This window comes from Myripristis murdjan, chromosome 15, assembly GCF_902150065.1.
Source record: "Myripristis murdjan chromosome 15, fMyrMur1.1, whole genome shotgun sequence".
In the NCBI taxonomy this organism is placed as follows: Eukaryota; Metazoa; Chordata; class Actinopteri; order Holocentriformes; family Holocentridae; genus Myripristis; species Myripristis murdjan.
In genome coordinates this window covers 13925727-13951028 of record NC_043994.1, presented here as the reverse complement: position 1 = coordinate 13951028, position 25302 = coordinate 13925727, and the positions used below count along the sequence as shown (strand labels likewise).

Sequence of the window (25302 nt, the reverse complement as noted above, 5' to 3'; positions counted from 1 at the left end):
AATTAAAGGACCATACCAGTGATTCTGAATGTTTGGCCCATTTACTACAATCTAACCACATTTTACATTGCTAGAAACCATTTTGCAAATCATGCAGGGGTACTAAAGATTTCACAACATATAACCAAAATTTCACATTTGAATTTTTGGTTTAAACACCCACCTTATAATGCTCTGTTTCTGCCACCAACAAAGTCTTACAATCCATAAACTACAGAACTGATAACTGTGGGACTATTTTCTGTTGGAGAGACCGTTTCACTCAGCCGAAATTCAAGCCATCAAAACACAGCAGTGCTGCAGCTTTTAGGAATAATAATGTGGACAAATTTATTACAGTGATGAAATACTGATGTCAAGAAAGTATATACATGTTGTAAATATTATGCTAAACAAGTGGAATAACATGCCGTATGATCATTTACTGTTCATTCAGTCCTGCCCTGATCACAACCACTGTGAGCACATGTGGCACAATGTAGCTGGGATCAAAAAGCTTTTTTTTTTTTTTTTTTTTTTTTTTTTTTTTTTTGCAGTTTTTGATGTTATTTAATCCCTAACACCCATTTGCCCCAGTATGGTCAATGACAATGCTCTACGGTTCACAACAAAAGGACCAGTGAGGTGTTGCAGCATTTGATTTTTGGTTGAGGCTTCCTTTAATGCCAGGTGTTTCGAAACCATTATCTCACACCAACTTCGAACACCTGTCAGTGTGTTTCTGTCCACAGCACCAACCACCCTATGCACTCAACACACACAAAACTGCTGCTCTCCCCTCTCCTCTCCACTCTTCAACACTTGTGGGGTTGCCAGGCAACTATGATATCAAATAAATAAACTAAGTGCCAGATGTTGCTTTCCGGCAGAAAAAGACGAAAGCCTGCCAGAGGGACTAGACTCACTGACCCTGAGGTCACGAGGATGAGATGGTCCTCGAGCTAATGCACACAACGAAAAAAAAAAAGTAGTAGTACATTCGATTGCTTACAACTGTTTCACTGTCTATAAACACCAAGGCCATTACAAGCTCACACAAACAGAGGCTTTTACACATTGTCAGGGATTTTTAACACATTGCTTATAACCAGAGTTGACTTTTTTGGCATCTCTGCACTAAGATTAGCAGCAGGAAATACAACAAGAATAGCATCAAGCTGTTTCTAGTGAAATGTTTGGGTATCTTAACCATTCTCTTCTTACTTGTGCAAATGCTGCCAAGTCTGGAAGAGTGATTACCCAACGGCTGTACATTCCTGGTACCTGGTATCTACTATGCGGGATCCCCCACGGAGCACAGGGAGTCAGTCTCAGAGAACGGATGGCGGGTTGCACCACAAACATTGCTTAAACTCTTGGGAAATCATTCACATTCTGCATTCATCAACACCTCAACCACATCACTGTCCAACTTTCAGCATGCGAAGAAACCGACCAGTATCCAACAATCATAATTCTTTCCCCGATTACTGCACCGAAGCAGTCAAGCTCGGAGTAATCTGTACAATACATCCAATCAAGTATAGTTATGCATAACTGCTCATAGGAAACAAGCGTAATTCAATTAGGATCTTTCCTGAAATGACTGCCCTCAACCTAAGTGAAATGAGATTTTCTTTATTTCTCCCTCTCCTTTATCCAAGTGGAGAATATTCTAGCAATGGCGAGGACCCGATCCAAAAGGTACTCTCCTAAAAGCACATTCTCTCCAATCAGGGCAAGCAGAGAAAAGGCAGATGAAGACGGAGAACAACAAACCAAAAACCGAGGTTCTCCAAAGATAAACACTCAAAGCTCTTGGGGTGGGGGTGTGGGGAGGAGTGGTAAGGGCTGGGGAGGGTGTATGGGCGAGTGCATGTGTGTCTGTATGTGTGTGTGCATGGCCAGTGCGCACGCGTGCAAGATAAGTAGGGGGTGCCCCCCCTCCCCGAAAAACATTTCTAAAATAGCAACCGCAAACCAGACAGAATGTAAATCTGCACTTTGAAAAGGGCTGAAGAAAAAGAGCTTTGAGGGAAGTAGAAAAACAGGTATTCATTTCAGCCCATTTACAGTTCCAGGAGCAGAGAAATGGGTCAGAGAACTCCAGCTCTAGTCCGACTGTTGAAATAAGACTCCTGGTTTTATTTTCTTGAGTAATGAAGCACAGGTTTTTCCACCAACTGCAGTTCAATTATATTAGAGCTCCTGAAAGCTTCATCATGCCCCGGATGAAGGAATTCAACGCGTAAGCAAAGCTGAATAGAATTGTTTAATTGTATCAGCATGTTTCAGTCAAATCTGTAAAAGTGAAAAAGAAAGTGAGAGGAAGGAGAAGGCACCAAAAGTACAAAGCGTGGGCCTATGTAAAACAGAATTTAACACTGAAATAAGATAAATGATTTCAGTCACACAGTGTTCTGATGTGTGAATGCGTGTCATACTGCTAACCACCCTGCATTACTGGGATCACTTATTAAAGTCAAGTGTTGCAAAATGTACAGAGCAGGAGTCATGCTGGAGCAGACAGGCCATACAACAACAGGGTCAGGCATGCTCAAAAATTACAGCTGTGCATATTTTAGCCACTTGTGGTGTGCTTATTTATTTGCATTATTGCAATGGGCTGCATTATGATGATAAAAATAATAATACTTATTTCTTCACTAAATGTTATGATTCCACCTACATCAAGATTGTGTCTTGGTTCAGCAAAGAAAATAATTTCCTGCACTTCTGCTCCAGAACAAACATTTTATTTGTACTTTTTTCCACTTACTTTCCCCAGTGCACTATTTCTCAAAGTAGCAGCAGCTAGAAAATAGGGTTCGGCCATACAGGCAAAAATCAAATGTGACCTTGATATTGATATTGTGATAATATTTTTGGGATGACTATTGGTACTTTCTCCAGATATTTACACACAAGAGATTTTTGATATGGTGACCAAGCATGTAAAGGCACATAGCAGAACGGCTAAAACTGCAATTCCTTAGTGTACAACAGTCTTTCATGTCGTTTTCTTACTCCTACTGTCTTTCTTTTACCGTGGTCCTCAATTACAAAATTAAAATTGTAATACTTCACAACTCTGACTTGTAGATCCTAATGCAAACTTTGTATGGAATATGTACTTGTTGGCTGTCATCTGGTTTAAAACCCAAGTCTCTCCAAATGACAGACGCCAATCCACTTTAAGGAACTGAAACAACATTTTCACTTTAGGACCTGGGAAAAGGATTTTCCTTTCAAATGTTGGCCTATCCATCATTTTCCACCCCACTTGTCTGCTTTCCAATCTTAACTTTCATTCTGGTCACAGGGGACCACGTTGCACATTCAAGGGTTAGATTGTATGGAGCAGAGGTTGATATACCACAGAGGGACATTCAAGGTTATTGAAACATTTCAATACCGTGAATTATCCAAGTATTAGACGGGGAAACATAAAATTCCGATATAGGATTATCAACTATTACCTGTGCAGCCATAAATATTTCTGATGTTTAATCAGAACGTATTCAACTATTCTTTTGTTTGGAATGGTTAGTAGGCCCTGGAGTGGGGATCGAGTTGTAGTGAGAGGATGAAGACCAGGGAAACTCCAACTGCAGTGGATCTGCTGGAAACTGGAACAACAGAGCAGTGTTTTAATGCTCGAGAGGGAGCAACAGAGGGGGAGAACAAGAGAGAGAGGGAGAAGGAGAGAGCAAGAAGGAAAGCCTGCAGCACATTCCCCATAAGACACTCACTTCCTGTCTGAGGGTCTTACTCAGCACCCAGGAGGAAGAGGAGAAAGAGGAGAGAGAGGAGGATGGGCCCCTCACACACACTCCCTTTATGTGGGTAGAGAAGCCAGGGAGATATTCTCTTTGTAAAAGGGCTGGACAATGATGAACAAAAAGCATTCAAAAATATTGTAACTGCATTTTTTGCTAGAGGGGCTTTTTATTCTTTTCCTTGGAAGAAAAGGTGTTTCAGATTAAAAATTAAAAAAAAATTTTTTTTTGGTGCTGTGCAAAATCTCTTGCCAACAAATCAAGTTGTGTGTGAGAAAATGTTTCATTTGATTCAAACATAAACCCTTAGTATCAGCAACCTGCACACCCAAGGATATTGAGGTCTAGATTGTTTTACAGAAAACATGAATCCCATACGCTGACAAATACTCGTAAAACCTCTGTGAAATTTGCATACTTGCTCGTTGCCATGCGCTCGACGACAGTTTTCTTCCGTTCTGAGACAACGCTACCCAATAATAGTCTGTGGTTTAGAAGCAGGAAAACAAATTAGTTCAATGAAGAAAATGATTCACTTAGCCTAATTGTAGGTTGTTGTAGCAGTTACTCAGCAAACATGTTGTTAGGATGTGTGCACACAGTGGTCCACCAAGAGGCTTCGTCCTCAAACACAAACAACTGACAACTAATAGGAGTGAGAGCAGGGAGAGCTGGCACCACACTTCTTCTGATTGACAAATTTACAATAGAATACCTCAGTAATGTGTGGTAAAATCCATGGAAAACTAATAGACACTCAGTTTGGATAATAAACTTTGGAGAAAATGTTACTACTTTCCCACACCGGTCTCTTAACCTCATAATGAATGTTAAAAAGGCACAAATGTTCTTTTATTGTTCTCCGTACACATTAAACTATCCTTCAGGCTTTTTTGCCAGTGCCAAAGTCTCCCAGCCATAGAACTGGGAATTCTATTCTACGGTGCCAACAGTAGAACTCTAAACCCTGAGGGCTGTCAGGGCAAGATTTTCTTGTCACTTTACTGATCTAAGCCAAGGAACCTCAACCCTGGCAGTAGGAGGACTGTAAATCTATAATTGCTAAGCGATGAATAATTTCCATTTTCCTCTCATACTAATTGTGCCAGAACGTGGGAGTGAAATATGTCTAATCCAAATAAAAAGGTAGAATGAGTGCGTAAGAGGTGATTTTCCTTCTAATGTGGGGCGGAGGTGATACACTGAGGAGTCACTCATGACATCGCTAATGGTCACAGACTGTCTCCGGGTCATAAATTGTACCCTCATCACCAATCTGGTCCCACACCCTGACCCTATCCCTGTACCCTGTGTCTTCAGCCAGCTGTTGAATTGGAGGAGGAGACTTCAAATTCACAATTAAAGGCCAGTGTGTTAAAGCTAGGCTTTAGCCTTTAGACACATGCAGATCTATTTATTCCATACAGGGGATTTGATTTGCCTGGTTTCAAAGTAAAGAGAGGACCGGGCCACATATTTTTGTCCAAACCCGAACCCAGATGGGAGCGCAATAACTGAGCCCGACCCGAACCTGACCGGCATTGTTTTTTTTTTTTTTTTTTTTTGTGCATCCGAACTGACCCCAGCCTGAGATTTTGCTTGTCCTTTGTTGTGAAGTTACATTTACCGCCTGAAAAAGCCTACGTGTTGCTTTCAGTGTCATCATGTAAACTCCAGCACTATACAGGAAGTTGCCCCAAATGAGCAGACAGTGGGTTCATCTTTTTATTTATTTTACACTAGAGTTTCACTAAAATAATGCCAACGGGACCTAATCTGACCTGAGTCCCAACATTATGTGAAATTTTTTGTCCGAACCCGGCCCGACCCATCAGGTCCCAACGGGCTCAGGTTGGCTATCCACACTCTATTTCTAAGTAGAATCGCAACGGAGCATCAAGTCTGCCACAGCTATTAACAAATTACTGAGTAGTAGCAAAGAGAAAAGAGGAAACAGACGGATAAATCAATAAAATTCAATAACTGCATAAATATTTGAACTAATGAAGAAATAAATGACTAAAAAAAATCATTCCTACGTCCAGACTTTTCCCTGCAGTATGGGCTACTCTGAGGGCTCCGCAGGTACTCCTGAATATTTTAAGATTCAGGAGCAGTAATCAAACCTGCACTGTCAGTGAAGATTTAGCCACTTCTTGCAGAAAATGTTCAAAAGACCATGTTCAGTCTCCAGAGGGAGAAAATGGCAGCATAGAGACGATCAATTTGCTGCTCCGTGAGGCGGCAGACCACACCGAGTCAGTGAACAACTTCTTCCAAATTGTCAGTTCCAACAAAAGGGCAATCTGTGTATTCACAGTAGCAGCTCAACAGATCAAATTCTCACCAAGTGACTCCACGCCATCAAGCAGAAAACCATGCAAGACATTACTTACAGCTTGGTTTTCCATGTAAAGCTGTTATTTGCCTGGACTGAGTCATCATTTGTACTCATATTCGTTAGCCAGCGAGTTAATTTCACATGTAAACAATGTAAACAGTGACACAAGGCAAAAGCAATCGAAAGTGATCAACCAGTCATGGGTCAAGAACAATGGGTACAATCCATAATGATTTGAGTGACACACTAATAATACTAATACAGCAAACCCCGACTTAAATCCATGCAGCAAAAAATGAGTGACTATTAGCATCTTTAGTCGACAGTTTATGTCTATATTGATTCATTTATTTCTGTCTTCAATAAATTTATAGAATTATCCCATTTGTATTAAATGTTTTTATGCCCTTTTTTGTGTTTTTAGTTATTAATTCATCCATTTATTTTCCATTTTCTTTTTGCATTTACAATTTGATTTAATTTTTTTATGCCAAATTTGGTCCTTCATAAAGAACATACAAAATGTATGTATTTCATCTTCTTACTGAAATAATGAATATTAAGAAGGCAGATGTAAACGCTGTTTCAACCCATTGAAAGACAAGTAATCTGACACTTTACAAAAACTAGTTTACAAAGTTTTTGTCTGTCTTAGAATAAATAAACTGTAATCCTGACATGTTGGATATTCAACAATTCTGGGACAGGTGTTCACTCCTGCTCACAAAATGCAAGCTAGTTCATACATTCAACCTCAATTTGGCAAAAGCAGGTATGGTGTGGTGGGTTTCAAAAGAGATCTCAGCATGATGCGCCCCATGGACCTTTGCCGAGAGCCCAGCACACTTAATTTTCCAAGAAAGAGAAGCCAGAGATACCGTCACAGACAATAAAACACAGAGTAAAAATACACTAGAGTTCCCATAAAATGATTTCATCATGGGCCAAACTCTGGCCTTCAGAACATGAAGTCCCACGTCAAAATCTAGGTCTTATCCAATCAAAACACAGCCAGATGTTATACAGCCATGACGCCAACTGATGGAGACTAAAAGAAAAGAACACTCATTGATATGTCAATTGTATCCCACAGCACGAGAACTAAAGAAGGGATTAGAATAAAAAAAAATGTATGACTACAGTAAATTGACACCAGGACAAGAGAAATCTGGAGTGTGATTGCAGCTTTTGCACAGAAAGACGTGTTGAGAATGCCTTATAAGCCACACAGGATGCAATCAGACACATCCTGGATTCTTCTTGAAGGCTAGAGGTCAAAGGTTAAAATCGTTTCACAGTTGAGACTGTGGGGTCTGAACCTACGACCGACCACAAAGACCAGGAGACAGTGGGACACAGCAGCAACTTCTGTTCCACACTCCAGTTAAAATGAAATGTGAGCAATGTCTGCCATGATGCCACAATGCAAGAATCAGGAAACAAGATGTTTCAGAGAAGAGAGACCAAACTAACAAACTGTTGAGGAGACAAAACTAAACTGCGGAGGCGCAGTAAACCGGATAGGGCATAAACATAAGCAAGTTCGCGCGTGCGCTCACACAAACACCCAGACACAACGAGTGACGTGGCGCATGGTATGTCCGGGAGACTTGGTTTTAGGGCCGGTCTCTGGTTAAGTTGTTTTCCTGGAAGAGGCAGGGATGACATGGAGCTTTGAGGAATGTACCGAGCAGCAAGGCAGCAGTGGGCCTACGACCAGGACACGCTCAAGGGGAACTACGTATGTGCATGTGTGAGTGCGTGTGCCACAAAGGATAAAGTGATTTTGAAACCAGCTGCTTGCTGAGGATTTCTCTAAAACTAGCACACATCTACTAAAGCCCAAGTATTTTGAACAACTGAACTCTAGTTAAGTGGTCACTGATGAGCAAAGCACCCAACCCACACACCTCTGGGGGTTATCTTCACATAGGCACTCAGGGAGACACCCTTTCAACAAGTCTCAGTCACAAAACATGGTCTACATCTTTCTAATCACAAAGTAGAAATGTCTGAACATTTGATATCCTGCGTGTTGTCATCACGCCTCATTGTTTATGTTCCTCCTCGGTCTCGTTTGGCAGCTGCTCCAGCTGATGGCGACTTGGTGTCGTCTAATGGAATTGATAAAGAATCCAGCCCACTTACATAACACAACAATCCTCCACACTCCTGTTTTGAAATATTTGAAATGTGACCTCAACTTCTGTGTTTCAAGGGACCTCTCGATGGAGATGGCCTGGCCTCGTGTTAAAAGTGACATCACTCCTTTAACTGTTCACTGTCACCAGCACATCATGAGAGGAGAAATAGGTGAATTACTTTTATTGCTTTAATTACAACCTCCAAACATGCAGTAACAGCATGTAAATAAATCAAGACATGTAGGAGAAACACTGATTGTGTACAAGAAATTACTGACTTTCTTAAATTACAAAGACTCTGATTCTTTGTCTTAAAGGGCACATGTGTGCATTATTATTATTATTATTATTTTTTTAACTAGTATACTAACTGTATCATTGTTTGAGGCCAAATGTCACTGACTAACAACTGCTTTACATTTGTTAAGTTCTTTTTCCACATTTGATCTATCTATCTATCTATCTATCTATCTATCTATCTATGTTAGGCAAAGTGTATAAACTTTTTACTTCAGTGCAGCTGATTCTCTTTGCAGACTACCTTTAAGTAAAAGAGAACTATATTTTTCATGTCAATTATCCAATTTCAGGTTGCTACAAAACCACAAGACATGAAAGTTCAGGGCAGCGACTTCCTTAGGCCGAGATGTGTTACTGCCTCCATGATAAAAGTACATCAGTAATGCACATGGTTGCTGCTCATCATGTCTCTGACCTTGTCAAGCCTCTATTTGAACTTTAGTTTAAAGTCGACATACATGTCCACTGAGCCCACCTTTTCTGCAGCCTATAAAGCAGCCTAATTGGACTGGCTAATTGGTTCTGGCTTAATTGGCTCGGATCGAGATCCGGGTCACGCGCATGACATCAAAGTCTGCTCTCCGTGCCAGCAGGTAGTCAGGAAATTGAAATTTAACAAAAGTAAAACGGAAAAAACCGAGGAAAAATTAACGTTTCAAAATGTAACTTAACAGCTCTACATTACAGAGGCTGCATAGTTGGGAAAACACGGCCGAGCTATAAAAATAAATTTCATGAGTTGAGTTGAAACGTGGAAAAAAGGTTAAAAAAAAAAATCAAATACCAAAAACAAAACATTTTCCTATTGTTTGATAACCATAATGGCTCTATTTACTTTTATCATTATGAGTTTTTTTCTTTAACTTGAATTTTTGTGTTTTTATTTTTTATTTTTTTTACCTAACAACATGACTTCCAACTTCTTACGGTCCACTCGAAACCTCTCCTCTGTCCACTCCGGGTCTGGCAGCGGATGGGGTCCACTCAAATCCTCCTCGGATCCGGGCACAGGAGAGTCGGTGCTGCGCTCACTGTTGGAGCCCTGGTCCGACTGCTGCAAGTATCCGCTTAAAGTGTCGCACTGGGCAGCCATTGCGCTGCGCAGCAACGTCTCCAGTGGCCACTTCGTTTTACTCTAAGTTGTGTTGAGCTGCAGCAAAGTGTTGTTAAACTCGTAACTTTTATTCCGTCACTTCGCGGTGATTTCGGAACTCATCGCAGCGCAGTCGAGACCTTCCTCTGCAGTTTCTTCAAGCTCCTCCGTTTTCCCCCATTAAGCAGACTTCTAAAAATAAGCAGCGCTGGTCCACACGCTATAGGTTCTTCGCCTCGTCCTCACAGCGCCGCACAGAAAGTAAGTTTACCAACCAACTCCTCGAGAAAGTTTCACGTGTCATCCAGCAGAGAGGCAGGACTCCTCCCAAACACGGTTTTCTGTGCAACTACCTCCCCCTGGGTGCCTGAGCACACCAAACTTTTATATTCCTCATACATTCATAGCAGTCAGTTTGTGCGTTTGTTGTGGATGGCTTTACACTGTTAATGCTCCTGTTGCAATAAATACAAGGATATAATAGCAGAAATTTGAAATATTATATATGGCAAAACCCTAAGAGAAAAAATACCATAATGCATGATAAAGTCACAATAAACTCATTACTTAGTAACTGAGAAACACTTGAATAAATTATAGATACATAGATAGGTATTTTTACATAGTTTACAATAAGGGCCCCATATGACTAATTTAGTGGTCAATTGAGGAAACACTCTGCATCCTGTGGGTGTTGAAAGGGAAGCAATGCAGGAGGGAGAAATCAAAACAAGTGTGTGCAAAAGCAAAAAAAAGTGAAAGATCCAAAAGGTTAAATGGATCCAAAGAAAGAAAGGACACTGTACAGCTCCCCAGTTAAAGTCATTACAGGAACAGTAATAGCCTACCATGAGGTATGAGAAGGTCACTATAAATCAAGTCACCATTGACACACTATAAGTTCCTGTGGCAAATTGTTTTAATTTAGTCTGAACATAGTCACAGGCTGTGGCCATGAAATGATTTATGACGGCGTGTTGTGATTAATGGCCTGATTGGGTGCTGTGGTTTGATAGAGGGTCTTTCAGTAAAAAGAAACGGTAACACTTTATTTGAAAGGGTGTTCACAAGACTGACATAGCACTGTGATTACCATGTCATGGTGGCTGTCGTGACCATTTACGAATATTTATGACTGTTGTCATAAAGTGTCATTTGGTCAGTTGTGTCACTTTCCCTGCAAAGTTGACATTGCCTAGGACATTTTCTGTCATGACAACATGACTTTAGCCAAGGTTATGACAACTGTCATAACTGGTGGCTTTTGTTACTTTCAATGAAAAGCTGATGCTTGGCATTTTGTGTTTATGACAACTAAAGATTAGCCAAGGCACTACAACCTGTCATAAATATCCATTAATTGTGTTTGACAGCTGTCGTGACAGTGTTATGTCAGTCTTGTGAACACCCCTTCAAATAAAGTGTTTGCCGAGAAACAGCATCCTTCAGGATCATTTTTCAGTGTATTGCAGTATCACAATATTGCAATGTCCAAATTAACACACACTGTGGCCTGTGTGTGTCCCTGTGTGTCTCCAGCCAGGCAGACAGAAAGATGATGTTTCTGAAAATTTTGAATCTGAGCAATTTTGAATCTGAGTTAACGGTGGGAGCTGCCATGTATCTCACAAACTGACTAGAGGCAACACTAAGTGTATGAATATATAATAATGCCCAGCTGAGGCCAGCTTTGAGCTCGGTAAGAAGCAATCAGTCAAATCAAAATAGCACTGCCCAACCACCAAATTGTTTGTAATAATAATATGACATGTATTATAGATGTAAGTGGGGGTGTTTTTTTGTTTTTTTTCTTCCTGTGAGCAAGTCTAAGATAGACTGTGTAGATCTTCACTACACATTAATTATCATTATCTGAGCCCAGAATTCAGTCTAAAATGAACTTAATGAGTTCAGGTGGGTTGAGAGCTTGTTGACCCAGAATATGAAAATAAAAACACTTTTGTCCTCAATTGTAAACTAAGTATAGTTTGTTATCTTTTGGACTAAAGAATTCATGGCCCTGCATATGCCCCACCAAACATTAAACATCACAGAACTAGGGTGGTGCATAAAATAATTTTAAAATAGTTATTTCTTCTGGTGTGTTATCAGAGTTGCAAAGCTGGAACTGAGGGCCTATATTCAGTTTCTAATAGCAATGACACAATACAATGATATATTAACTGGGTGAAATTATTGGCTGATAATGGCTCATCAGAGATACAATATATGGACAAAAGTATTGGGCCACCTCCACATTACAGCTACAAGAACTTTTCTGACATCCCATTCTAAATCCATAGACATTGATATGGAGCTGGTCCCCCTTTGCAGCTATAACAGCTTCCACTCCTCTTGGAAGGCTTTCTCCAAGATTTTGCAGTGCATCTGTGGGAATTTTTGCCCGTTCATCCAGAAGAGCATTTGTCAGGTCAGACACTGATGTTGGACCAGAGGGCCTGGTTCTCAATCTCTGTTCTAGTTCATCTCAAAGGTGCAGGATGGAGTTGAGGTCAGGGCTCTGTTCGGGCCAGTCAAGTTCTGCCACACCAAACTCACCCAGCCATGCCTTTATGGAGCTTGTTTTGTGCACTGGGGCTCAGTCATGCTGGAACAGAAAAGGGCCTTCCCCAAACTGTTTCCACAAAATTGGAAGCATAGACATTGTCTTGGTGAGCTGAAGCATTAAGATTTCCCTTCACTGGAACTAAGGGGCCGAGGCCGACCCCCGAAAAACAAGCCCATAGCATTATCCTTGCATGCAGCTGCTTGGCCATGGAAACCCATGCCACGAAGCTCCCAGCGCACAGTTTTTGTGCACTAGGAGATTTGGAGCTCTGCAGTTATTGAGTCAGCATAGCGTTGGCCACTTGTACGCATTATGTGCCTCAGCACTCAGCGACCCTGCTCTGTAACTTTATGTGGTCTGCCACCTGGTGGCTGAGTTGCTGTGGTTCCTAAACACTTCCACTTTGCAATAATACCACTTACAGCTGATGATGGAATATCTAGGAGGGAAGAAATTTCACAAACTGACTTGTTGCAACAGTGGCATCATATTACATTACTATTACAGCATGCTGGAATTCAGTGAACTCTTTAGAACGAGCTATTCTTTCACAAATGTTTGTAAAGGCAGACTGCATAGCACAGTGTTTGATTTCATACATCTCTGGCAATGGGACTGAATGTAATACCTGAATTCAGTGATTAAGAGCTGTGTCCCAGTACTTTTGTCAATATAGTGTATGTCTGAATTTTGAACATTTCTGTAAAGCATCACAGATGATGAAGCTGTGTGTCTCTTTGTGTGATAACATCCTCATGACTGCAGCAGTGTTGATTTATTTTACTTTTTTCCCCTTTCCTTGTATTAATTTCATGCTCATTTTATAAACCTGCGACACTGGGACTGAATGAAACACCTGAATTAAGTGAATTCAGGTGGTGTGTACCAATACTTTTGTCCATATAGCGTATATTGTAACTGCATACATTTTGGCCCACATGCAAAGATAGCCCCTATTCTAGGGGGGAGAAAGAAAATGAGTCTGTCACACCTGCATTGAAAATGAGTCCAACTGGGGATGATAACACCCAGCCTGAATTTAACAAAATTGTTTGAGTCACACAAACATGGTGGATTGAAAACACTGAATACCTCTACCTGTACTTCTTAGCACATCAAAGCATATTTAGAAAATCCTGGCTCTAATATTACTGAGAGAGCACCATCTCGGTTGCATATAAATGCTATTTCAGAACAAATCAACATGTAAAATATTCTTTTACATGGCCAACATTGTCCAAATACAACTGATACACGTCTGTGCAATACACATTTCCATTTCAAAGGTGTGACATAACAACTTAGAAAGAATTTACAGATCATCAACTTGCTATTATTTTATATAACAAGAGAATACTATTAATGAGAGGTGAAAAATGCAGGTATTAAAAAACTAAGTCACTTGTATGCGGGTCTCTCCCTTCAGTTTATGCCCTTTGAGTGATATACAACATTCAGGCAGTCCTGAGACATATTTACATATAAAAAGATCACTCTCTTGTCTCCTTGGTTCTTTCTTGAAATGGCCTTGCCTGAATAAGCAATCTCTTTGTGTCCAGAATATACCAGTTTATTAGAGACAACAGAGGAGCAGAGAATGAGACGAGGAGATTATGCAGAAAAAGCCCCAAAAACCTTGGAAACAGAAATATATCAGGAATTGTTGTCTCATATTAATGCTAACATAACAATATCCACGCCTAATGGTGGGTTATGATCAATGCAATTGAAGATAATTAACAGAGCATAGTTGCACTAGAAAGATTATTTGAATACAAATTAGCTCCTGATTCTAGAGATGTGGAAAGACAAAAGCACACTGTGCCACATGCTGTGGAATTGTTCTAAATTAAGATATTTCTGGGAGCAAATGCAATTAGTCTCTCCTGAAAGAGAGTGCATTGAAATATTTAAAAATGTTGAAATGATGTCAGATGGGCTAATGTCAGCAGACTGAACATCTCTTCTCCATTTCAGTGTTAACAGGAAGACAATCAGAACAGCCATTCAACAAACTGGGCATGAATTAAATGTAACAAACATGAATATGGAGCTGCCCTGGCTAGAAAACAGCCTACTGTGGAGGCACAAGCTGGAAAAAGTAAACGCCTCCACCTAGTGGTCATATTAATAATGCAGTAGAGGCAGCCTGTGGTTTGGTGATATTTACAGAGGGAAATACACTGTAGGACTGTGTCATCACATGATGTCATGAACCCAGGGCTTTATCATTTAGCATTTACATTTTTGTATTGATGCCCACACATCCAGGGCCTGCAAAGAGCTTGCAGACAGGGTTTCAGTGTCAGGCTCACAGACATTTTAAAAGGACATATCTATGTGTGGCTGTTGCTGACATCAAACCTGAGATCCTCTGGTTACAGCACAGCCTCTCACACCCGTACAACCATGACCATTTCAATACCATTATGTTTTTAAAATTTCTTTACTAAAGCACCAGGAACTCCTTCTGTGTGTATGTGTGCCACCTCCAATAACGTAGGCCACACCTGACTTTGTGTGTGTGTGTGTGTGTGTGTGTGTGTGTGTGTTAATTACATGAAATCAAATACTGAAAGAAAACCAAATGCACTGCCACTGCAAGGAGTTATTCAGTTCACTCATGTTTAGTGAAAGAGGAAACATTTAGGAAATAATTTTTGATTCAGTTTTTTTAATGCAAAATAATAAAAAATATTCTCTGTATAGTTTTGTACTATACAATATAAATCTCTATAAAGAACAAAATAAAAGGGTAAATCAATTTTTCTCCAGGGTAATAATAATAACCATGATAATCATAATAAAAAATGCTAAAAAATGGAGAAAAAAACCCAAAACAAAACAAAAAAAAACTTCAAGACTAAAACGATAAGTCAAGTCTGGGCAGAGAAAGTGCTTCCAGCATTAAAAAAAAAAAAAAAAAAAAATCTAGAACTGGTGTTGATGAGGAGTTGCAACAGTACTGCATCCAGAATATGTCCAAACTTCACAGTCTTTCACATTGCATACTTTTGAGTCCAATCTTTGGCTAATCGGTTGTACCTACAGAGGGGGAAAAAGACAAATCAGAATTTTTTTTTTTTAAAGGACTAGTTCACCGATTCATTTTCTTCAGCATGGCAAAATGCTGTGGTGTCATCCTTACTTCTGTTTGTCAGATTTATAGATGTGTGCAATGTCTGGGACAAGCGGGTCATCTGGATTTGGGTCACACAGCAAAGAGCATATGGATAGCAAAACTGGAAAAAAAGACCAATAATCAGTATAAATACCTTGGCTATTCATGCACTTACTTATAAAATGACAGCTAAATGCTTTAGAGGCAAAAATACAGATGTTAGTTACCTTTTGACACTGTAAGTGCAGGTGACCACTGTGACCTTAGGATGTCAAGACAGATGCTGCCATTGCTGTTTATGTTTGGGTGATAGATTTTTGTTGTGAAGGCGACCTGTGGGAAGAACACACAAAGGAGGATTAAGTAAAAACCAAACTTTAAAAGGTGCCCGTGGCTCTTAAGTGCAATGTAATCTTACTAAAACATTGATTTTTCCAGGGAATTATAATCTGGGATCTTAATAGTCTTGCCTTTGGTGGTTTAAAGGGATAGTCAGTGGGGAAGTGGATAGCAAGGAAGAACACCCCTCCTTGATATGGGCTGTCCGTCTGGGAAAAAACAAAACATAACATTGAAACATAGTTAAATCTGGCCTAGTATATACCCAAAATATATACTATATCTGTAGATAGATAGATAGATAGATAGAAAAACAAACAAAAACCAATGAATGACCTTCTACTATCACAGAACAAACATTTAAATTCTTATTTGTGTGTAATTTGTTTACAGTAAAGGAAGTGAGATGAATGGATGATAAAACTTTAGGTGAGATATTGAGAACTAAATAGATGGTGTGTTCCCACTAGAACTAAAAATAGTTCAGAAAGCATCCAGCACAGGTGATGCTGCAGGCTTCAGTATGTAAGCAGTGTGACAGAGAGCACCATTCTATGCTTTCCATACAGAACAGAGGGGGGAGGGGTGTATGTCAACATAAAAACACTATTGTCTAACGATCCAGAAGCAGCTTGGGTCCAGAAAAAGCTCACCGGTCCCATGATTGTAGCTTGCCAGTGAAACACTAAAAAAAAGAGACACAATGATCACTTCTTAGAACATCACTTAGTATCAAAAGACATCCAGATATCAATATCTGACTGGAACACGCGCCTTCAAAAGCATACCATAAATGATTAGTAAGCTGAGCAAGCGGGGAAAAAAAGCATAATAATGACAGCTTTTACAGGCACATTATGGCTGTTTGTGATCTGGGTTAGCCCGTACTTCCATGAGCTCCTTGCATTAAGAGCTGAGTTGACTTACTGTCCTCTCCTACAGGTCCAGCTGAACACTGAGCAGGAGGGTCCCTTTGCAGGTCATGTAACTCCTGGTAATAATATAATAACAATAAGAAGAAGAATCAATTACACATCCCACACTGCTGTACAAGGCTCAGAAATCGAAGGACTTCATGGTTAATCAAGTGAACATCCCATCTGACGTCCATGTAATTAAGTGTTAATGAGGAGCGGCTGTTCTACTCGCTTCATAACACGATAACATGCACAGCAAAACACAAACTGCAATACAAACTATCTTCTAAGGTAGCTAGCGTAAGATAAGTGACTCCCATTTAAACGTAAGGTCATCAGCATTAACTTAGATAAACGCAGAGGCAGTCTAGGAATTTATGTACCAAACGTTGTAGCTACACAAGTGACGTTCATTTTTGTTAATTATCAGAAAACAAATGAGCTAACTTAATATTGCAGCCGGTTGGGTGCCGTGCGCTGTGTGTCAGACGAGCCTCTGTACGTCAACGTTGGTTAATTAAGAAAAGACGAATTACACCTACCTTCTGTATTCTTTTCAACGCCATAACAAACCTCCTGAAGGACAGGCAGCTATGGTGTCAAGGGTGACGGCTGTCAGTCACAGCTAATGCCTACTTTAAATACACTCGATGTTATTTGTTTTGAGAAACTGGTGTTTTCTTTTGTTTCCGCTATTTGTCCCACGACGACGCATGCCCACGTGCATTATGGGAGTTGGAGTCTTTAAGCCCAGCGCTTAAAGGGACAGTTCACCAAAATACCGTAGCTACAGGACAAAGCCGTATAGAAGCGCGGGCCGCCAGATGGCTCTATGGCTCTTGACCGCTCTTTAATTAATGAATGCTATATGGCTTAGGGCAGTCCAGTTATTATTAACTCAAATACGGCTTTAGGCTATGTGATAGTATGGCAGCAGCATGACATATTTTTTTAATAGGCTGCACACAGGACTGTCTGACTGTTGAATTTTAACTTGAATACATGTCAAATTGTTCAGACACTTCGAGTATCTGTGAGGCTTTACAGTTTACTTTTGCTTCAGTGATATTTAGCAACTGTGCATTTGCAACAGGTTTTTGACATCTTTTTCTTCAATTCAGGTAGAGCTATTATTAATGTTTATTAGTATGTTGTATTGTCATGCTATTACTGGTTGTATAAATATTAGTACTAGTATTAGTCATGGTTTTGCAGTCAATCTGTCCAGGAGCTCCCCAGCACCATGAGCAGTAGCTTAATTTAACTAATTTATTTAACCATAAATTGTTACAATGCAGACAAGTGTGGGTGATTATTTTAACATTAATGTCCCTGCTGCTATTTGTAGTCATTCAAGTATGGCATCTAAGCAATTCTCTACTTAAAACTGTCAAGATATCTTTTCCTATCAGGGCATAACAACTTAAAATGAGGGTCTATGACTTAAAGACAGTCAAGTCAGGGGTTCAGAGCATGACGAAGTTTGACAGGCCCTGGCCTATCTGACCCTGGTCTGTTTTGGTTGGACCTCTGTTCCCCTCCCTCCATTGCATCTAAAGTATGAGAGTCATCTCACAGGCCCTGCAGTAGAACCATTTGCAGCCCTGATAGTGATAGCTCACCTAGAATGACTGGAATATGGTATATGCTGTAGTGTGTGGCCTCTGGGGACTTGTAGATGAAACCCACAAGGATTCAGTGAACTCTGCTTCCCAGAACCCTCCTTGGTTTAAAATGGCAAGACCTGACTCTGATGTAAGCTCCACTAATGAGACACTTGATATGTGGGCTCTCTAGTGACTGGTTGTCAAGACTGCATGGTGTAGCAACAGTGAGTTTGGAGTAAAGCCAGTAAATGTTGAACAAGTTGGCTTGTCGTTGCTATGAGGACAGGGCCCTTGAAAAACAAATGGAACTGTCCCTCTGAGCACAATGCAGTGCTTTGAGGAGTCAGGGTGCAGATAAATGACATCATCATGCTTAGCATGAACGGTTGGTGAATCCCCCTTGTTAATGCCATGCAGCTGGCTGCTCCAAAATTAACATGGACACATAAGGGAAAGAACACACACAAGCTGGACTAACAATGGTAGTTATTAATGTCACTTGGATCACTAATGCTTATTAATCAAATACCGTATCTTCACATTGACACAGTTTTATGGCAATGCGCTCATCCTTGAGACTACACAGCCCACACTGAGTCACTGAAGGAGAATAAATGAACAGAGGTCACACAGAGTCGGACAAAACATATTATAACACCTCACATAGTTGATTAATCTATCTGATCGGCCATTTCCTAGAAATGGCCTATTAGGCTTATAAGGTATACTCTAAATTTCTAGAGAGAGGTGGGTACAGCCAACCATGAACATTAAACCATGAAAAAAAAAAAAAAAAAAATCAGTGTCCAGACAGTCAGGTGTATATTTATAGAACTTTACAATTGAAATTATTTTGGAGTCCCTGATATTTTAATAATAGACCAGATAAAGAAATTATAATTTGCTGTTACTTAAATGAACAAGACAAAATAATGCAATATGAGATGGGGTATGCCTTGTTGAAATCAAATGATATTGGCTTACAGTCTCCGGACTTTGCCTAGCAATCTGTTATCTTTGCAGAATTGCCACAGATGTTCTTTGGTGTTTGTAGAATTATACATTATTGAAACACTGATTGTGCCGCCCAAGGGGAGACTGAATGGACCACATGTTTTGAGTCCACCTTGCAGAGGACACTGTCCTGGCAGAGAAAAGGGGGAGGGGGCACAGAAGATAGATAAACATAGACAGAGTGATACATAGGGAAAGGGGCACATCTGTCATCTTTCACGCCTGAACTGCTGTGTGCCTCCAAGCTGCAGACTGCAGCAAAGTAAGAGATTTAGATTTTGTTTTTCCTCTGCAGTGCTGCTTGATGTGTTGCATCATGCACGGCAACAGATAGTTAAGGCTCCTATTCATTACATTTGTTGGCACAGAGTGACAGCTAGTGACTGATACGATTTCATACAAAATTGCTATAAAGTACAACCAAATTAACCAGAGAATTTGAGCGAGCTACCTTTACACTCCTGGAGGAACTCACTTTCAGCCCCTGTGCATACCAAGAGCTGTTCATTTTAATGACATTAATTGTAATTGGGTTTCTTTGGGCCTTATCAGTATGATTAAAATTTTGGTGAGGTATTGTGAGAAAAGACCATTATTGGATGATCTCTGAGTAATGCAGCATTGTGGCACTCTGTGTCCAATGCTGGTTGAGGCAAAAGCCCAAATTGCAAAAAGATGTTGGAAACTGTTTTCACTCTTCCTGCTGTTGATTTATCTAAATGCATGCTCAAAAGATATTTCATTGATGGATGTCGTAATTAAGATATTTTGGCACAACCCTTGGCCATCACCCAGCCTAAAAGAATGAGCCAGAATTGAGCAGTAATGAAGTGTGTAATATCTCATTGACTCAGTATTGATGGTTTGAACAATTTTACTTTATTATCATGTTCTTAATGAAAATAGAAATCTTTTTACAGTAGTTAAAACATGAAAATTTTGAAGCATGAAGCCAGTGAATGAAGGCACTAAACTATACAAGAAACAGTACCAGGTAGTGCTCAACTGAAAGTGAATGAGAGAGGGATTGTAGGCGCTCATAAAATTATCATCATGCCACTGCTGAATTGTAGTGCTTGCAGTTTTCAACCTGATGTCTGCCCATATTCCCTCACCTCACGTTAGACTAGACTACTGTGTCTCAAAAAAAGTAGGTACGCTATCTCATTCACTGACGTTAGGAAAACTCCAGGTTTTGTATCTTTGAGACACAATTAAGAGAGCCTTGTCTCTGTTATTTCTAGATTTGGGAATAAGCTGTGCCGAACCGTCCAATATTTAAGCCTACATGAATTATGTATTAGGACCTTTGATTAATACTATTCTGCAAAATCAACACAATCAGTTTCCACAAAAGGTTTTTGGCTGGATATTAATGTCAGTGCGACAGGATCACGATTTGGCTCTTGATCTCTTGATTGCACTGTCAAAACAATCTTTATTCGGCATGTTTCTATATTTGGGATTGTCCAAGCTCAAAAGGATGCCACATGAATTCACTGTTAGCGCATATTTTCCCTCCACTTTGGTCCTTCATTTAAGGTTGCGATTGTTAAAATGTTCAGATAATTACTCTCTTGAGCAAGCTTTCATAACCTGCATAGGACTGGGCAACAATTTGGGAGAAAAAATAGCTTCATGGCTGTAATCTATTCCTTACACGCGATTGGTCATGGATCGATGCGCGTTCACGGAGCACTGAGGTTGCGCGCCTGTGCTATTGAGCATCATTTCGAAAGGAGGAGAGAGAGAGCTGTACCAACCAAGTCTCCGCCGAATGCCTGCCTTTTGCCGTTGCCAATGAATTATCCTCGCATTCCTATGTCTGCCAGTTGACATACTGAACGCAAGGCATAGGCTTCCACTTCTGCAAGGAATCAGGAATCCTATCGCGGCTCTGCGCGTTTTTCAGGTAAACCACCCAATGACCGATAACGCCGTTGTGTGCATATTTTCGTGCAATTCGTGATAAGCGAGAGGGGCTGATCACGGGTGCGGGCGTTTTGCGGTAGCTGTCCACGGTGCTGAAGCGGCTGTGGAAGAAAAACATGAATGTTGGGAGCAGGTTACATGACTTTGCTGTTTGCAGGCAGGAGGCTGTTTAGTGTTGCAGACTAATCCTCGGAAGGATGTCGTGTAGGTGTCGTGAGGCGAAGACAGAATGATGAGTCTCCAACATGCATGCGATATTCGTTACGTTTGCACCTTCTCACTCGTTTTGACTGTACCCCTCTACCCGAATGGATGCTCCTATTTTAGCTAGCCTATCTCCTTGACGGACAGTGTGTTATTTTATTGCATTTACCGTTGGGTTTGGGTGCTCACCTTATCATGTTGCCAGTACCAGCCCACAATTCAACCCCAGTTTAGTTCAGTATAGGATGCCAAGATTGCCATTGAATTCTCCAATATCAACAAACAGAGAAGATGTCAGCTGCCGATTCTTGAATGCAATGAATCCATCAAAGGAAATGATGATAACAGTGCACTATCAAACACTGTCATTGCTTTTAACGCTCAAACTGAAGTTTTGGCTCATTCATTGTGATTAATGGGAATTCACATGGTGCCTGAGCCCATTTGATGTGGCAGCCTCCTGTTTGCAGCTTCTCTTAAAAGTGTCCTTGTCAAGACCTTGTCAAATGTGAACAAGTGCAGTGTATTTCAACACTGTGCGTCCATTCTATGTGGAAATCTCAAATATGCTGAAATGTGATCCTTGCATGTGCATTGTTCCCTTCTTGGCAAGGTAAGGGCAAGGCATGTTCAGGTCTCATTGTTTTTCTGGTGTACTGAAATGTCCCTTGTGTCCACACTAGGAACACCTGACATTTGCTGTGGCAGATTACCTTACTGGATCATGGCACAGACCAACAGTGTTGGGCAGGGGACCAATGGGGTTGCGGATGAGTCTCCCAACATGATAGTGTACAGAAAGGTAAGGTGACTAGCTGCTTTTAATGTGTGTGTGTGTGTGTGTGTGTGTGTGTACATGCTTGTGTGTGAGAATCCCAATCTCACCTGCATTAATTTATTCGACAATGAGTTGTGTGATAGAAACAATTGATGTCCACTATATTGCAAGACAGTGTTCTTGGTTGATTTAGGATTATAATATAAGCTCGGTGTGTGTGTGTGTGTGTGTGAGTATGCATGCATGCATGGAGTAGTATCTAGTTGTATCACAACATATATGACATGCAAATTTAGATTCACTGCACACACACACACACACACACACACACAAACACACACATGTGCACGCACACACACACACGCGTGCACGCACGCACGCATGCACGCACACTGACATGCATGCACACATGTTGTAGTTTACACCATTGGCTGTTATTACCAACATGTTGGAGGATGAAGTCTTAACTGACTGACATTAATTGGAGCAAAAAGAAGCCACAGGCTTTTAATGCTCATTACCCTGTTAGTGCAGTATTTTTTCCCCCCGTTAGATCTTTTACTACATCATAGCATTAGAAAAAAGAGGGGGCGAGGGGGTGGGGGTGGTGGGTATTGGGGCGTATTGCCTGCTGTTGAGATATTTTAATAGAATATTGCTCCAAACATCAGAACAAAGCAATGAAATAATGATCTAAAGGGAATATAACAACACTTGTTTTTTGTTTACTTGTAGAGACTTGGTGTCCAAACACCTTTTTATATAAAGTAACACCTTTAATCACCTGTAGTGTGAAATATAGGCATTGGGGAACTTGCACTGCTTATTATTTTACATCAGTTTGGTTGAGTGCCTTTCATCTCACATGTAAAAAAACTCAATTTAAGGTTAACCAACAAATATATAATTCTGAAAATTGTATTAGCTACCATCAGGAGAACCTACTGAACCTGCTACCACTGCTTTTATCAACTCAAATTTAAGATATTTTGCAATTTCTTTTTGAGTATAAACCCTGGAGTATGTGGCGAATATTTGCTTCACAAATCCAATATCTAATTCATTTGTCCGTGTTGCCATTATTTTCTGTAATTAAGTGCTGCTGGAGTCTAACTCATGGTGCCTCACAAATTTAATAAACATGTAATCTGCCGTACCACACCAGAGCAGCAACAGCTACATGTCCAATAATCTACAGTTAACAAGAGTGTTTGATGGGCAATCCAGCGTCCTATTTCACTGTCAGATGCACCAATGAAGTGATCTTTTTTTTCCTCATCTTGCTTGTGGATGACTCAGGCGTTGAGTTGATTTCTTCATTTCATTTTCTTCACCCTTCAGTAGGTGCTCCCATTCCATCTGCGACATCTTCTGCACACCAGGAAGAGGATACGCTTAGCATGATATCATAGATTGCCTGTCTTTTACAGAACACACACCATGTTAAGCGATATATCTGTCAGTGTGCGACAAGATTTGCTAGAAGAGTCTCTTTCTAGGCCTTCAGTAGAAATAGCATATGTATCTTAGCCACAACCTTCAATAGCTTCTTATAACAAGACAATAGGTGAGGATTTGAAGGCCAAATAAGGGCAACAGAGGTTTGTAAATAGTTTTGTTATTGCTGGTTTATTTTAGTTGTGGTGTTAGTGAGGGGGATTGTGTCACTTTATTTTCATTTGAAACTGTATCAAAAGACGCCATGGCCGGAAAACCATTTCATCCCATACAGGAACATCAATATTGTCTTTGCACCTATTCAGTTACATTTGATGTCTATCTTTTCCCTGTTATTGATCTGAAAATCCTTATTTTTCAACAGCGGCATGATGGATTTGTCATGAGATCCCAGCATGTAAATGAGCAGAAACATGCAGATAGTTCATTTGACGATTGTTAATTTTGCAGCTCTGACCCACTGCAAAATGAATTGACTGTTGTTGTTGTTGTTGTTGTTGTTGTTGTTGTCGTTTTAATATATCAAGATTACCACATAAACACTAAGGCAAATAAACAACGCAAAAGATTTTGTGATTTTTGTGGATTTCTAGTCCTCTATCCTATAAATGGGAAAAGAGAGCATCAGATTGATAACTTAGCTGCCCTGGCAGAAACATTTTTAAGTCATCCAATTCCTTTTTCCTCACCACTTGACCACACATGGCCCCAGCTTGGCTCTCTGGACTGTCTGACCCAGATACAAGGAGGGAAAGAAGATGGTGAAGTCAATGAAAGGGGAAATACTTTTTCTCGAGAAGGTTTAAATCATATTGGAAAAATATCGTCTGTAGCCTTGTGGATGCTGCTGGCATGAACAGGTGCCCAAATGCTTTTCAGATTGAGATGTCTTGGCAGAGGTGTGCAACAAACACTGATTGCGTCGCACTAAGATGGGATAAATTTGTAAGTGGAAGAGAGGCTCTTAAAAATCCAGGCTGCACAGTAACTAGAGGTCACTGCTGCTCAAAGAATTAGTTCATCAGTCTCATAATGATCAATCTGATAGTTTTGGTAAATGAAATGTCGACTCTATCCAATCTTCTCAGTATTCAAAGATGCAGTAGTAGTGTGTATATATAGGTTTATGTAATATGAGCAGAGAGTTTTATTGGTCAAGACAGTGGATAGTGATTTAATAGTCTTTCCACTGGGAGCATAACTCCATATCCTTTCACTCAATCTGTCTCTCTCTCTCTTTCTCTCTCTCTCTCTCTCTCTCTCTCTCTCTCTCCCCTCTCTCTCTCTCTCTCTCTCTCTCTCTCTCTCTCTCTCTCTCCAGCCACTCCTGTCATTGATGTGTAATGAAAATGGATGGGAGGGTTGAGGTGTTGACCTGATTGCTGTGGACATGCGTGCAGAGATGTGTATTTTCTCAAGGACACGTATAAACACATTTAGCATCTAGCATGTGGAATTACCAAAATATGTCTCAGTGCTCAAGCACATGTTCAATATGTGAACGGACAAATATATGCGCTCTTAAACATGTAAGATATATTTAATCAAGTAAACATACACCTATTCGCACCCACATGTACACATGCACAAAGACACACACACACACACAGCTGGTTTGTACGGGACCTGATTTATTAACAACTCTAGCGACACAAAATTTCACCGCTCAGTGCTCACTGAATTAAAGAAAAACATCCACTAAGAACCTAAGAAATTTACAAAGAACA

General features: G+C 40.3%; 3 protein-coding genes across 5 annotated transcripts in view; 1 reads left to right on the top strand and 2 right to left on the bottom strand.

The window, feature by feature from the left end:
* Positions 1-9879, bottom strand: part of bicc1a (BicC family RNA binding protein 1a) — a 58506-nt gene extending 48627 nt beyond the window's left edge. For both annotated transcript variants that reach the window (XM_030070929.1, XM_030070930.1), the window contains exon 1: positions 9444-9879. In XM_030070929.1, coding sequence (XP_029926789.1) covers positions 9444-9636 — 193 coding nt within the window. In that variant the 5' untranslated portion in view covers positions 9637-9879. The remainder of the gene's footprint in view (positions 1-9443) is intronic.
* Positions 9880-14798: 4919 nt separating this feature from the next.
* LOC115372734 (ubiquitin-conjugating enzyme E2 D4-like) lies at positions 14799-17281 on the bottom strand. Its single transcript, XM_030070830.1, has 7 exons — positions 17125-17281; positions 16593-16656; positions 16319-16350; positions 15797-15874; positions 15554-15659; positions 15354-15447; positions 14799-15250 (listed from the first exon to the last, which is right to left on the bottom strand). The coding sequence occupies exons 1-7, from the start codon at positions 17146-17148 to the stop codon at positions 15205-15207; spliced, it is 444 nt and encodes a 147-aa protein (XP_029926690.1). The 5' UTR covers positions 17149-17281; the 3' UTR covers positions 14799-15204.
* A 3666-nt stretch (positions 17282-20947) lies between these two features.
* Positions 20948-25302, top strand: part of rgs7a (regulator of G protein signaling 7a) — a 51478-nt gene continuing 47123 nt past the window's right edge. For both annotated transcript variants that reach the window (XM_030070829.1, XM_030070828.1), the window contains exons 1-2: positions 20948-21115; positions 22023-22141. In XM_030070829.1, the coding sequence (XP_029926689.1) occupies positions 22064-22141 (78 nt within the window). In that variant the 5' untranslated portion in view covers positions 20948-21115; positions 22023-22063. The remainder of the gene's footprint in view (positions 21116-22022; positions 22142-25302) is intronic.

Excerpts from the sequence above, each read along its gene's own strand:
- LOC115372734 (XM_030070830.1), bottom strand. The coding sequence starts at position 17,148 with ATGGCGTTGAAAAGAATACAGAAG. Across the intron at positions 16,657-17,124 it reads CGTTGAAAAGAATACAGAAG|GAGTTACATGACCTGCAAAG; the intron begins GTAGGTGTAATT and ends TATTATTACCAG. Across the intron at positions 16,351-16,592 it reads TGGACCTGTAGGAGAGGACA|TGTTTCACTGGCAAGCTACA; the intron begins GTAAGTCAACTC and ends TCTTTTTTTTAG.